Source organism: Thunnus maccoyii, chromosome 11, assembly GCF_910596095.1.
Source record: "Thunnus maccoyii chromosome 11, fThuMac1.1, whole genome shotgun sequence".
Lineage (NCBI taxonomy): Eukaryota > Metazoa > Chordata > Actinopteri > Scombriformes > Scombridae > Thunnus > Thunnus maccoyii.
Window position 1 is genome coordinate 24,450,361 of NC_056543.1, and position 15,794 is coordinate 24,466,154.

The following is a 15,794-nucleotide window of genomic DNA, read 5'->3' on the forward strand; positions in this document are numbered from 1 at the left end:
ATTTTCTCATAGACTTCTATACAATCGGAACCAGTGGAGTCGCCCGCTGATGGCCATTAGAGAGAATGCAGGTTTAAGGCACTTCCGCATTGGCTTCACTTTTCAGAAGAGCGCTATCCGCTTGGGTGGTGGCAGCATCATACTGTGAGGAATTTTCCTCTTCAGCAGGCCTTGGAAGGCTTCTGAGGAGTCGAATTAAATCTACAAGAGAAATACAACTGTGGAAAAGATTTCTTTTTCAACAAGACAACAACTCTCAAAACATGTCCTTGAAATGTTGATATCCTGGCATGACCATGTCAGAGTCCAGACCTCAATCCAGTTGAGAATTTGTGGCAGAAAATTGCTATTCACTCACAGTCCCCATGCAACTTGACAGATTCACAAACAATGGATGAAATCTGCAGTGTCCAGATCAGCAAAGATGCAACAGACTGACTCTGAAACTCATAAAATCTTTAAGCAGTTAGTTATTTTACATTTAAGTAATGTTAATAAATTCAGGTCAATTTGTAGAGATGTGTTCTCTGTATTAAGATTCAAGATTTTTTTCATGTTAGTCAGTGTCAAACAAATTATATCCAGTGTGATTAAAATAAAAATAAAACATAAAAAAAGTCTAGGAAGGTATGAGCAAGTCTTTTTACAGCCATTGTACACAGCGTTCCTTCAACTCATAACAGTAAGGTTTTGAAGGCAACATGTATATGCTTTTTGCTATAGCCCCATTTGAGACTCAGCTACGTAACAAGGAATTTTCATTTTTGGAAATGTGATAGAAAAAGCAAACACAAAGAAAGAATGTGAGAGGTCGAGTTCCTATTTTAACACCCTGGTATCCACCATCTGTCCCATCAAGACGTCTTCTCTTATACAACAAAGTAACAAATTGGGCAGGAAACGTTTTACTGCCTATAATTCATTCATGAAGGCTCTTCCTATGCACTGAGATGTGACTGCACTGGGGAGAACGGTTAATTGGCTTTTGAGGGCATCTGTGGGGAGATGTCAGACATGAAGAATCACCCTTTGCCATAGCAGCTTTACAACAGCTCCTACAATCTTACACAACTGTACTCTTTTGTAATACATTCATGAAAGTTACATGTGTGCAGTTATTTGCTAAAACATTGCTTTAGCCTTGATGGTTAGTAACACAGGTTTTGCATAGTGTATATTAATGTTGAGTTCATTACCAGCCTTAAAAAGCACTTTAAGTCTTGTTGTGCTAAACACTAAATTCATTCATTATCATGGTGTAAGAAAAAAGAGTGACATAATCATCTATTACTGTTATATATTACAGTTTTATGAGTGCTTTGGTTGTTCATTCTGGCATGAGATTTGAATTATTAACAATTGTGATCTCAGTTGCACTAAAAATAGTCATAGCCAGCTCTAGTCAGTAGAGGGGGGTGTTGTAATGTAGATAGATGTTCATTCATGAAGTCATATTACCTCAATGGGATTCATTCAACAAATCTTTGATGATACACTCCTTTGTATTGTATTATTTGGAAGATATATTGGGTATGTTATATGATAACATAATTTAACCTGATACTAGAGCATGGTAAACATTGTTATCTGGTGTATGTATTCAATTTAATTGAAGGTATTTTTATACTTTTTATACCTTTAAATAAACCTATTTTCTATGTAATTTTTTTATTCTTGTATCCAGGTATCAGTTTACTATGTGGATTAGATTTTCTGTGGTTGTCTTCTGTATAAATAAACTGTATAAAATGTTGCACCGAATGTGTTAGTTTATGTTGTTCTGATGTAAGTTTCCAAGTAACCGTTACCAAGGCTGTAATTGTCTCTACGCAGCAAGTAGGAAAATACAGTAACATTCATGCCCTTGACCTCAGGGATTTTATCTTGTTTTTGTTTTGGTTTTTTCCATTATATGTAATAATTCTACATTTGATTTCATTTTTTTCTGGATCAGCCTGTTTAACAGATCCATTGAACTTTGACTCTAACAGAAAGTCTGTTTCTTCATTTTTCCTTTCAGGGATGAGCAACAGTTTAAAATAGCATGAACACATTTTTGAAAACTCGGTTTGTATCCCATTTCAATTTCAGCTTTGAACTGTGTGAAACGGTGTCTTCGCACAGCAGCTCATTTTACAGTCACTCTCTCCGCCATCTCCTCACTAATTAGCCTATCTCTATGCCTGTATGCGTTTCTCTGTGTGGAACTTGCTAAACAAGCACATGGTTTGAAACCATTCATTCATCTCCCTGCTCTCCAGCTGCTGTCATGGCAACCATGTATGACTGGCAGAAAACAGACTGCGGTCTCTGAGCTCCAGTTAACCCGGAGGGTTTAGGCATAAACACACTCTTGGGCAGATGAAGAGCTGCGATATTGAGACACCAGGCCAGCCACAGACTGTGAGGTGAGTCAGAGAGCCCTGAGGGACTGGGTTAGCTGGCATACTGTACACTTTTATGTGATTAGTGCTGGACCACAGTATAATAATACATTATTGTTGTTAACATTAATTGGTTTGTTTTGGGGTTTTTTTAGTGGGAGTGGGGGGCTTGTAGTATTGCCACTTTGTCCAATGTTTTTATCTTTACAGAATATGATGCACCATCTGGCATATCAACCTCTGCTTCCCACTGTAAACAAATATCTTCAGCAGAAATGGGACCAGTCTTCATATGATTTACACAAGAGAAAGGTTAGGCGCAACATATATTTTGAGTTGTGACTTAAGCATTTATTCAAGTTACAAACCAACCAAATTAACCTTTTTTTACCCATCCAGTTAGTGCATGATGAAATTAGTATTATTACTATTCAGTGTCTTATATAAGCTGTATGTGCTGTATGTGTCTCCCAAGGTGAAGTCAGCTAAACCAACAATAAACACAACTCCACCAAAGACCTATGGTCACGTGGCTCTGAAGCTGAAGAAACTAAAGGTTGTTTTTTATCTCTCATGTTTTCGACTTAGCTCACATCATGTCCATGGGGTGGCAGCAGATATTACAGTACTGAAACCATAGAGTGAAGTCTCAAATTATTAGAAATGAATATCTGAGGAAATTATAAGAATGTTTTTGCACTCAATTCAATTTAGAATATTGTTTTAACCATAAGTGATTTAAAAAAGTGATAAATTACAGTAGTCAAAATATTGAAAAGATTGATTGACTATTTCAGGTGTCTCATCATGTTTTCCCCCTGATGCTGTGTTTCTGTTTCTAATCTTATGTGATTGCATTAAGCTTGAAGAGGAGTGGATAATGAAGATTCAGAGGGAAAACAATATGCTCATGGACAAAATATCACACATCATGAGGACAACCGGAGGAGTTGACAACAGGAATTACTATGAAAGGAAAAGGTAAGTTGAGGTTTGTGCTTTGCATTCACAGCAGCAAATGAATCAGTACAGGGAAAAGTAAATATTTAAAGTCAACATGGGAAGGCAACAAGTTGTATTGCCAAGAAAATAAGGTGGGCCTTGAAACTAAAAACCCAGCCTGTCTTTACTCTTCATTGTAGCCTTGGCAAGGAGAAGCGACAGCTGGAGTTGCTCCGTATTACCAAGGAGAATCAAATGATCCTGCTCCGTCTGAGCCAGTGCAGGCCTCACTATAATGTGAGGAGGTGGCATGAGGATTGGCTCCAAACTCTCAAGGTGATGGACGCCATTGCACGTTACCCACGAGGAGCAAATCAACAAAAGGTTGCTTTATTTTTTCTTTTTACTTATTGTAAAGTATAACATTACTGTTGTGATTCACCTGTTAAGCGCAATATCTTCTTCACTCTATATACAAATCAGAATCACAATGACCTCCTAAACTGTATCAGAAGGATTTTGTACCATATAGATTTCATTTTGTGTGTCAATTTCAGAGCCAAGAAAATTCCAGTAAGAAGAGTTGTGGCTGTGAGAAAGAAAAAAAGACCAGTGCTGATGAAACCACACACAGCCCTGTGAACAACAAGACCAGGGGCAAAGCAAAATCTAAGGAAAATAAAAGCAGGAAAGAAACCACCAAGAAAGAGAACACTGGAACTGAGCAAGAGGAGGCGACTACACACCCTGCCCCTAAACCAAATGTACCTGAGAAATCCATCTCACCAGATACACTTGAGAATCCTGGTTTTTCTGACACCATTCAAGTCGAAACGTCCTTGGCTTGTGATGGACCTGAAATGTCCAACACTCCTCACACACCTAAAACAAATGAGCAGGAGACCACAAGTACTGAGGAGGGATAAAAATGCCTTGCAGTAGCAAAGTAATCATTTTCTGCACTGTAAAGATACTCTGTTAGTTCCACTATGAGCAGTTTTGGACAAAGATAACCTTAGCTCCAAGTGAAACTGAACCCAGATATTGTATAGCAGGAATATGTTATGTGGTACTATTAATCTATTAATTGAATACAGTATTGGTAGTCTTATGTATAGGCTGTGTACCAGGATAATTTAATGATCACAATACTTCCGTTGATTATTCACAAAGAATGCTCAATAACCATTTGTAATGTGTTTATTTGATAAGGACACAAAGAAAGAAAAAATAAATAAGAAAATATCAAATAAATGTGTAAAAACTGTTTTTTATACTCATAAAATCATTTTACAGCTAAACATGTAGCGAAAGTGGAAAAAAATTAGAGTTAAAGTGGAACCTTCTGTACACTCGAGTTTCCCTACGACGTAGTTTAGCGGAACACTCGCAGCAGAAGAAGCCGCGGATTTGATTTTACGCAGCTAGCAAGCTAGCGCATATTACAGGCGCACAGTTTGATAGATTGTTTTTTTCTGTCTCTAAGAATGACACACATTTGATAGTCAAAGCGTCGTCTTCAAAAACAATCAAAATGAATCTCGACAGACTTCGGAAGCGAGTGCGGCAATACATTGACCAGGTAACAATTATGATTTCTTACTGAGTTTCTGTGTTGCTAGCTAATGCTAGCTTGCGAGCAAACCTGGCGTTAATGGTGACAAACCTTCATACTCGAGACTGTCACCCGGCCAGCAAGTCAACAAACCACAACAATAATATGCATTTGAGTGACTCTTATCATGTCTATGTGTATGTGTGTGTACGTGTGTTTACAGCAACAGTATCAAAGTGCTCTGTTTTGGGCCGACAAGATAGCATCCCTGTCTCACGGTGAGTGACGTTAGTGCTGTTTATGATCGCGTACTTACTAATCTGTCACCTAAAGTTACATAGCTTATGTTATAGGGACAATATTCGTGTTTTGTTCCTGTTATATTTATCAATGTTGTACGATCACAGCTTAAATGCAACTTTTCACCAGTGGATGTGGCGGATAGCACATGAGCTGCAGTGTTTTAGTGTAGCCCGTCAGTGTCTGCGATGACTATCTAACTTCAGAAATAAATGACCGTAAGTTATCTCTCTGTGTGGCTTACAGAGGACCCCCAGGATATCTACTGGCTTGCTCAGTGCCTTTACTTGACCTCACAGTACCACAGAGCCTCGCATGCCCTCCGTTCACGAAAACTTGACAAGGTAACTCCAGGCTATGTGTGAATTATTGATATGTGCAAAGCCATGTGCAATGAGTAATGAGTTTTGGGTTTATGACGCACATTAGTATTTTTGTGTTTTTAATTTGTGTAATGATTTATGTGTTAAAGTCTAAATTAACCCTATGACAACAAAGTCAGTAGCATAGTCTTCTTTGTGTCAGTCCTCAGTCTGAAACAACACTTGTCTTCTCTCACACAGCTGTATGGAGCTTGTCAGTATCTTGCTGCTAGGTGCCATGTAAGTGACTTGAACATACCTCTACTGTATGAATTTGAAACCTTCTCTTGCTTGTTAATAAACTTCAGAATGCCATCTAGAGAATCCGTCTAGATATATTTTGTGCTTTCGATGTATTTATTTATGACTATTTGTTCTAGTATGCTGCCAAAGAGTTCCAGCAGGCCTTGGATATCCTGGATGCAGAGGAGCCAGCTTGTAAGAAGCTACTGGACAGCAGTGGGAAGGAGGACAGTGGGACACCAGAGTCAACCAAGGACTGGGACATGTCCCCTGCTTCTGTAAGTCTGCCACTGAAACACTGGAATATATCTAATATAGCACACAATTTCATGATTTCAAAGCTCAGTTAGGTCACAGATTGTTTTTCTTAGTTTTGAAAAGTCTTCAGTTATTACTCAGCATATGCTGTAGTGTTGCTTTTGATAAAACACAGTCAGCACAAAAATATCCACACCCCCACTCATGATGTTTTCCTGTTGATAAATACTGTCTGTTGGAGCAATCTGTAGCTGTATTGTCAAAGGAGTCTTCTTTGAGTGTCCAGACTTTTCTGTCCAGTGCAGTTCTAGCCCTCACAACCACTCCTACCACCAAGGATAGTTGTATTTACCTCATTGGTGTTACTTTCGTTCTTGGTGTTTAATCCTAATTTTTGAGGGAGAATGTATTCTTTTTTTTTTTAATAAATTTAAGAATGTCAGAAGAATCCTTGAATGTATTGTCATATATGCAATCTCTATCATTTATTTTCCCATTTTTGCATACCATACAGTAGCCTCATACATTGATTTTGATTGGCATAAAGTGTAAAAGTCCTGTTCACAGCAAAAACATAAATGATAACAATATGATACTAGCTTGAACCCAGTGGTTGAAAAACTTGCTCCGGAGTTAGATTTGCAGCAAAAGTAGTGCAGCAGAAGGATTATTTTGAGCAGGCAAGCTGCATGACATAAAATGTTTGGAATAGAATATTCTCTCTGTTGTGCAGTTTTTATACAATGAGTCATTTCAAACTGCTTCCTGTGGCCAGGCTTGTTAATGTTGTTGACAGAGCTTCAACACTAAATGAATTTATGAGTAATATTACAGACATTTACTAGAGACTTTGACCACTGGCCCCTTCTTTCCGTTCTCCCTATTCTCTCTGTGAAATATTTCAGATCAACAGCTCCATCTGCCTCCTGCGGGGTAAGATCTATGATGCCATGGACAACAGGCCACTGGCCACCTCCAGCTACAAAGAGGCCTTGAAACTGGATGTGTACTGCTTTGAAGCTTTTGACCTTTTAACTTCGCACCACATGTTGACCGCACAGGAAGGTGAGGCTGATGTGTCTGTACATATCTTTCAAGTTTCTACAGAAATGATCTGTCTGTTACCATGTAAATGTCTTGTATAATGTCAGCATATATGAAACCTATTTTGTTCATTCTTCCATAGAGAAAGACTTCCTTGACTCACTTCCTCTGAGTCAACAATGCACCGAGGAAGAGGAGGAACTGTTGCACTTCCTATTTGAGAATAAGTTAAAGAAGGTAGAGGGGCTGTGTTTTGAGTTTTCCCAAATTATTGTGTATTTCCTTTGCCTGTTAATTAATTAATTTATTTATTTATTAAAGGATAAGGCAGGTGGTATTTTATATTTTTGTTATTGTCAACAAATTCCATGAAAAGGCTGAAACCAACAAGGAAGTTATCCTACTAAGAAGTATTAAATTTATATCCATAGCTAATATAGTTTATTCTGTAATAGACCCCCATTGTTGTCCAAAGACGACTTTATTAAAAGCCACACTGTTGCAGTGGGTCACATGTTCCTTCATTATGATGAACATTGGCACTGTAGTTTATTTTGAGTCAATCCCATATACACCATCCCGCCTTATCCTTTAATCTGACTTCAGAGAGAGCTAACAACCAACCATATAATGGCGCTCTAGAGCGTCATGATTTATTTCTTTACAGTTAATATTAATTGAAATGCAAATGCATGTCATGGATATTTTGCCCTGTTTTTGTCTAATTCCTTGTTCATTTGTCTCATTTGTTTTCCTTTTTCATGACCTTGCTTTATCCCCTTTCCCACCCACTCACTTGCACCCACCCTTTGTGCACATACCTGAACACACACACACACCCTGTCTCTCTTCCTCTTTTCTACTGCAGTATAACAAGCCCAGTGATTTGGTGGTGCCAGAGATGGTCAATGGTCTTCAGGACAACTTGGATGTAGTGGTGTCTCTCGCTGAGAGGCATTATTATAACTGTGATTTCAAGATGTGCTACAAACTCACATCAATGTGGGTGTCTTCAGTTTCAGCTGTTGATTTGTGTTGTGTTGTGCAAAATAATGGACAGATTTGTAACACCTGCTCTGGAAATTTGGGGTCTACATTCATTATATAACAAAGCTAGAGGGATTTTGCTATTGTCATTATGATTAGCTGTTTACAAAATGTGTTATTTGCTTTACTTTATTGCTTACTGTTCATACCTTTTCTCATCTAGAGAAAGCTTTTGTCTAATACGCACCCAATGAGGAACCAATGTAGTCAGAACGGTCAAACCAAGAAAGCACATAAATGTACCCTTATGACACAAAACAGCAATAATACACACTTCCTAAAATAACACTTATTACAAAAACATGTGCTTTTTCACATTGCACACGTGCTTCCTTGTTTTATCTGGCAGCTGCCACTCATGCAAATATCTAAATCAGGCTACGGTAGTTTGACATGTGCTTGTCACCACTGAAGCACTCACGTTCAAGTCACCTGAATTTATGAATTTAAAAACAACCATAACAACCAGTGAATGTTGCTTTCTTTTACAAGTATGGTAGATTTTATACATTTCAATTCATGAATCACAGTTAATACTAACACTTGGTCAATTTAGATTTTTATTACCTTTTGTCTTTCCTTGATTGTTATTCCACTGGGGTGTTCATATGAGTTGTCATTTTGTATTTACTCCAAACGATCCAAATACCAGTTGAAGGGTTGTGCCTGGTTGCTTGGCCAAAATATGAATATATTTCAGGCTGAAAACATTTTTTTTTTAAAAATCTAAATTGGGCAAATGAGTTGCATTCAACACTATGTTAAATAGTGTCTGTATACACTGTACTGTTTAATGCAGCTCTGTTTGTTTGTTTGTTTGTATTTCAGGGTGATGGTTAAAGATCCCTTCCACGCCAACTGTTTGCCAGTCCACATAGGAACTCTGGTAGAGCTTGGAAAAGCAAATGGTAAAATATGTAAAATATACCAGCCATAAAGACCACTTTGATTGCTTGGCCTATTCATTAATATTGAGATTTAAATAAGAGTTATTTTATAATGTATTGATATTGCTCAGTTTTAAGCTTCTTTATTTTTTCTTGTTTCCCCTTCAGAGTTGTTTTACCTCTCGCACAAACTTGTAGACTTGTATCCCAACAACCCAGTAAGTGTTGCCACTATATAACTTCTCTCTGTTTACTTAAATGAATCTATTTGGTAACCAGATGAAAACCTTTTCCCAGGTGTCCTGGTTTGCTGTTGGGTGCTACTATCTCATGGTTGGCCATAAAAATGAACACGCTCGGCGCTACCTTAGGTATGTATTAGCACTGTTAAAGGAAGTCCATCCTGTTTTCAGCCTCAGGCAGTTTATATTTGGGTTCAGTTCTACGTGCCACATATTTGATATTGTATATTTCCTGTAGCAAAGCCACCACCCTGGAGAGGACATATGGTCCCGCATGGATCGCCTATGGTCATTCATTTGCAGTAGAAAGTGAGCATGACCAAGCCATGGCTGCCTACTTTACTGCTGCCCAGCTGATGAAAGGGTAGGCAAATGACTGACAAATCCGTGAATTTTCTTCTGCGTTACTTCTCTGAAATGCCACAGAACAGCTGACATAAGCTATCAGTCAATAAAACCCCCACATTGCCATGACTAATGGTGCACAAGTTGTGCATCTAGAGGTACTTTTTTTTCTGCTATGATTGACACATAAAATGCAGACAGGAAGAATAACAAGGGCAAGTCCTGCCAGTCAAAAACATTCACCAACTTGCTGCTCTTAGTATACAGCTGAAATAAAATGTTGCTACTTCTGTGAATGTTTTTTAGTTTGGTCAGTTTAAAGTGTCTGAACTTGTAATTTTCTAATCTTGTGACATGTTTATTTTTCACACTTGCCAAAAAAAAGGCAGATTTAAGTGTTGAACTTTTCAACTGCATTAGTTGTTTAACATACTATACAGTATTTAAACATACTGCTAGTTTTTTAGGTTTAACATAACTTCATTTAGGCTTCAAAACTCTTTTTGAGAGTTGAGATTTTAGGCAGTGTTAATAAAATGAGATAAAAAAAGAGGAATAGCTTGTTTGATGTCTCCTTCCTTTTCCCATCCAGGTGTCACTTACCCATGCTCTACATCGGCCTGGAGTACGGTCTGACCAACAACTCCAAGCTGGCAGAACGTTTCTTCAGCCAGGCTCTTAGCATCGCTCCAGAGGACCCATTTGTCATACATGAGGTGGCAGTGGTTGCCTTTCAAAACGGAGAGTGAGTCATGCGTCCGCAAACACATTTGTTTAATGTGGCTGAGGCCTCTAGTTTCACAAAGGTAGCATATATACTGCAGCACATATGAATGTTGGCACACAGCAATGTTATTTCTGAAAGTAGACTAAGAAGGTGGGGTGAATTAACATCATGTGCTGTCCATGTAGCTGCCATATAAGCGACTATCACAGGCTGAATGAAATGACTGGATGAACAGTCCCTACTTGACAAAATTCAGAGCAGCTTATTCGCTATTTCGGGTTAAACTATTAGTCATTTTTTTCTAGCAGTCCAACAGTTGGCTGAGAGATTTACATGAAATTAGTCCAATTAATGACTCTGAGCATCAGAAAATACTTATGTGTTGATGTAACTCCCAGTGATTAATTAGTACATTGTTATGGGAAAGATCTTTCAGTTCACTAAGATTATACAAAAAACATTTTTTCTCACTGACAGTTTTTTAGAGTTTTAGTTTGATTTTTCCCTTGTTTTTACATCTTAAACTAATAAATATGCATAATGTGATTTAATTTGGGTAAACGGATCCTTTCAATACAGGAAAGCATAGTAGTATAAACACAAAGTACACACATCTGATTTAAAGAGGAACTGAAACAGCAGCCACACACCGAGGACACACAGACTGCACACAGGGTATCTGGTTTATTATATAGAAAATTCATGCTGTAGGAATGTTTTCCACATCTGTTTCAGCTGGAAGACAGCAGAGAGGTTGTTTCTTGATGCGATGGAGAAGATCAAAGCCATAGGGAATGAGGTAACTGCTAATTTATTAAATTTGTGTGAATGATGAACGTCTTCAAACATGACCGCATCTGTAAGTGTTGCTTCATGTATGCTTTATACTATTTTTCATTCAATTTAAGGTAACTGTGGACAAATGGGAGCCTTTGTTAAACAACTTGGGTCATGTGTGTCGAAAATTGAAGTAAGTATGGATCCAGTTTTATTGTGCAGTCTGATGTTTAAATGAATGATCTTGAATCCTGCCTTTTTTTCTATATGACAAGGATTTCATGCTCTCCTCTGAGTTGGGACATATAGTGCTAGCAAATATGTTAGGATAAATTTATCCTGAGTGAATGATTGAACCAAGATTGTTTGGAGGGCACTCTCTACTGATTTTTTTCGTTCCCCTCATCTTTATTTTCTTTCACCTGCCTGCTTCAAACTAGATTCAAAGTCGTGCTCAGTTGTTCTGTTGCAGTATAATTCAAGCATAGGTAGGCCGTCATTGAAAATTCATTTGAATACACTTAAATGAATTATGCACAGCCACCATTCAATAGATGTAAGGGGCTTGCAGAATGTGCGCCACACAAGTGGTTGTCTTGAAAGGATTGGATAGTTTATATGTAGAAGAAGGATTTGAACCACACAAAGTGAATCCATCATGTGGATTGTTGGTGTGTCATCGATACATTCATGGTCCGGTATGATGTGTTGCTACCTTCGGTTGCCACTCTGTTGTATTCTATTGATTCTAATGGTTCTCTGTCTGTATCCTTTCTATATTATTTAAAGTGATTGTAATTGAAGTATTTATATATCTTATTTTCTCCACCATCTACAATTGTATATGTATTTATAGGCATGTTGCAGTGTCCAGTCCACAAACCTTCTAGCATTTATTAATATTTATTGGAATAATAAAACAAAACTATATTATACCCATTTGTATATCTTAGTTACAACGCACATCAGGAAACTGGCTTACTCAGCCAGGTGATTGTTTACAAGGTAGAGCTGTTTTGGTCACTGTCAGACTACTTCTCAATACTCATAGTGAAATGTGCCAAAAGTTGGGTGACCATTTCTATGGAAGTATATACATGTTAAATTATGTTTTAAAGCATCTTTAGGCTGTGCAGTTCATGGTAAAGTAATGTATTATGTTCATTTTTTGATATTTCTGCAAATAGCTGCTTACGAAATTTTGTTGAATCCCTTCATATTTACCTTTTTTATCCTCTGATGTTTTTCTGTAGAAAGTACGACCAGGCTTTGGAGTACCACCGTCAGGCGCTGGTGTTAATCCCTCAGCATGCCTCCACCTATGCTGCCATCGGATACGTCCACAGCCTCATGGGCGACTTTGAGAGTGCGATTGACTACTTCCATACGGTATAGTTCCTTTCTCTTCAGTCCATATGGGTTTTGTGTCTTGCTTTACATCATTGAGGTCACAATTTAGCAAGAACCATTCATAGAAAGGAAGGTTGGGCTCCTCTGAGAGTTCGAGCAAGAACTGAAGTTTCCATGGAAACCACAACAACAAATCGGTATACCTTTTAATGGAGTGTCACCAAAGGTCAATTTGTTGTGTGGCTGGTTCTAACATTAAAAAAAACAAAAATCACAAACATAAAATCAAACATAAGACAGGACCAATGAATAACACTCAAAAATTCAAGTTAAAACACCAGTGGTATTCTTAAATTTTGCAGTTAAAACAAAATTAAAGAATGGAAAGAAAAACATATTACATAGTACATAAATACATTGTATATATTTGGTGATATGAGACAGTTTTTGTTTCATTAGTCACACTAAACACCAAAATATGGAGCATCCTCTGTGATTGGTTGAATGAATTTCCTTTTTATCAACAAATATCTTTTTTCTCATGTTGTGTTTTTTTCTTTCCACGGCAGGCACTTGGACTGAAAAGGGACGACACGTTTTCTGTGACAATGCTTGGCCACTGTATTGAGATGTACATTGGTGACACAGATGCCTATATAGGTATGATACAGCTAGAAGCAGCAGTGCCAGAGAATTTAATTTTCTTTTAATTACTGTGAAGGAAATTCCATTTTTCAACATGTCACCCCTTAGCTTTTTTTTAATAAGGCTGCCTGGAAATACTTCATTATTGTTTCATTAAAGTGGTATTTGGATCTTTTTTTTGCATTCACATTAATGATGTGATATTTGTCTCTAAATTTCTCACTAAGGCACCGACCTCAATGACAAGGTGCGAGGAAGCTTGAACACTCCAGCATTGATGAAGATGCTGAACACATCAGAACCCAGTGAGCTTCTAGCCACACCAAGACTGGAAGACACCAGTATCACGTCGTTGGAAACACCACTGTCAAATCAGGACAAGATGATGTTGGAAACACCCCTGCGACTCTCTTTAACCCTGGAGTGCGATATGTACGAAAGTGACGTGATGTTAGAGACCTTGTCAGACACCAGCACGTGATTTGATCCTGCCAGGGGGTGGAACTGTCTTAGCAACAGGTTGTCATAGGTACACATATCCAAGCCCAAGGACAGCTTTCAAACTTAAACTTGGGCACCTCGCCTCCACCAAAGGTTTCTTGTGGATTTCCCCTCTTGTGCATTAGATATGATTGTGTTGTATAGTGTGTGTTGTGTAGAGTAAAAGTGGGTGAGTGAATTTGTTTACAGCACCTGCTGTACATCAGATCAATTTAGCAAGAATGCACTTTGAAAGGGGAATTAACATGTGCCTTGGTTAAGGGGTTGAGAACTGGGTTGAGCATTGGACTTTGGGTTAAGCCTGAAGTCACTGGAAAGATGTGATCCTCTGACACTTGATTGAACGGAGCAAACACAGCCGTACGCCTCATGTCACAATTAAAAGACTACAGTCACTTATTACTGCCTATGGCAGGACCCTCCGTATTGCTTAACCTGTGGACTTTCACCTGGAAAAAGAGCCAGCTAAATACAAGCAGTTTTGGTGAAACAAGTTACTGGTAATTCTAGAATAAACCATGCATTTATCTTTAAAGATTTTATCATATCTGTTGTTTGTCTTAATTGGAATAAAGTGGTTAATTTGTAAAACCCCGCAGAACATGGATCATGGCAATATGGCTGAGGAGTATTTTAATATTATCATTGACAAACGATGACAAAATCCTTATTGAGATATTGTTGATTAGAGTTCTGGTGTCTAAATTGATGACTTACATTTAGATCTTGCAGACATACAAACATATAAGTAAACCACTGAGCATTTTAATTAACAGACTGAAGAAACAAGACTATCATTTTACATTTTTAATACTCAAATACATTTTGTTATAAAGATGCTGTGATAATTATTATGATATTTGCTTAAGTCATTAGAGTAGATATATAAGTAAACCTAATGACACTTAGCAAAGTTAGAATGCTACAAAGATTTTGTTTTCAGTAATTTCCTATACAACAAAAAGGCACAAAAGCATCTATTCTCTTTATATAGAGTTGAATGTCACCCAACTGTCCTACAATACACATTAATCATTATGGGTACAAAACTGTGGAAAAGTATTCAGTCCTGTCTTAGAGCATATTTTAAAACAGGGAATCCACTGCAGATTAGATTTCCTGTTCAGAGAAACTCACATTGTAGAACAGATTTTATATTTCAGTTACCCTTCCAGAGATATTCTCTGGAATATCTCTTTGCAATAACATGCAAAGAGATATTCATGTAGTGTGAGACAACTAACTGAAGCACAGAGCATCCTCTCAGATGTCATGTTCCGTTTGAGGGGAGGAGTGAGGTCTCCCTGCCTCAAATGAAAACACACATCTCCTCTCCATTGTCCCTCTGACAAACACCGGTCAGATACAGCATTTCATCCTTTACCTCCGGGTCTTGTTTTCCAATGGAGAGCGGCTGGAGCCACTTCAGGAGAGATGGGCTGCACTCCGTCTAAGTCGGCCGTCATTTACACCCAAGACAGGGTCTGTCGGGACCTGGACACCTGCTCCACTTTTGTCCCAAGCCTGAAGAGCTCCGTGTCGACGCCAGAGAGACCCTCACCTCGGCTGCGTATGGACACCAGCAGTGGGAGGCAAACTTTCCTCAGTGGTGAGTTGATGAAGTTGTTACAAAACGCGCATGGATTCTGATTTATGGAGATTTAATGTCTCATGCATGCTCCGGGAAAAAAAAATCGCAGTTGGAGATGCAAGTCCAGTTTATTCCAATAAGGACAAAACGCAGTAACGGAAATCCAAAAGTCAGATTTCTGGACCATTTTATGGCCTAAATATTTCCATCTGCTCCCCAGTACCTCACCGAGACGTCCACGGTCGGTCAGTGAGTCAATCGTCCTGGTCTGAATCCTGGAGCTCTGCGGGAAACTCCCTCTTATGCAGCTCGTCCTGCACAGATCAACTCAACATGATGCCCCGCAGCCAGACACCGGACCCGCACACTGAAGCTGAGGGCTGCAAAGCCATTAACTCATTCCAATCTGCAGTTACACAGTGACTCTGGGACATAAAAACATACGCATAACAGGTGGAAGCTGGTTTATTTTCACACCACATAGGCTACTGCTTGTTGGATGTAAAAACTGTACCATCATAAGCTCTATATGCAGTCATGAAATGAAGGGTCAAGTGGAAAATATGCCCAGCTATGGATGAAATCCTGAAAGAA

The 15,794-nt window shown here is 38.4% G+C and overlaps 2 protein-coding genes across 2 annotated transcripts; both read left to right on the forward strand.

Annotated features, from left to right (window-relative positions):
* The first annotated feature begins 2,171 nt into the window (after window positions 1-2,171).
* cfap97d2 (CFAP97 domain containing 2) lies at window positions 2,172-4,252 on the forward strand. Its single transcript, XM_042425447.1, has 6 exons — window positions 2,172-2,408; window positions 2,595-2,696; window positions 2,860-2,940; window positions 3,247-3,365; window positions 3,527-3,710; window positions 3,884-4,252. Exons 2-6 carry the CDS (start codon window positions 2,598-2,600, stop codon window positions 4,250-4,252), a joined length of 852 nt encoding a protein of 283 aa, XP_042281381.1. The 5' UTR covers window positions 2,172-2,408; window positions 2,595-2,597.
* Window positions 4,253-4,695: 443 nt separating this feature from the next.
* Window positions 4,696-14,144, forward strand: cdc16 (cell division cycle 16 homolog (S. cerevisiae)). The gene is made up of 18 exons (XM_042426692.1): window positions 4,696-4,908; window positions 5,105-5,159; window positions 5,428-5,525; window positions 5,745-5,783; window positions 5,924-6,064; window positions 6,950-7,109; window positions 7,231-7,325; window positions 7,957-8,090; window positions 8,964-9,043; window positions 9,191-9,240; window positions 9,320-9,393; window positions 9,503-9,628; window positions 10,202-10,354; window positions 11,072-11,135; window positions 11,245-11,306; window positions 12,367-12,502; window positions 13,033-13,123; window positions 13,336-14,144. Exons 1-18 carry the CDS (start codon window positions 4,861-4,863, stop codon window positions 13,587-13,589), a joined length of 1,860 nt encoding a protein of 619 aa, XP_042282626.1. The 5' UTR covers window positions 4,696-4,860; the 3' UTR covers window positions 13,590-14,144.
* Window positions 14,145-15,794: the final 1,650 nt, after the last annotated feature.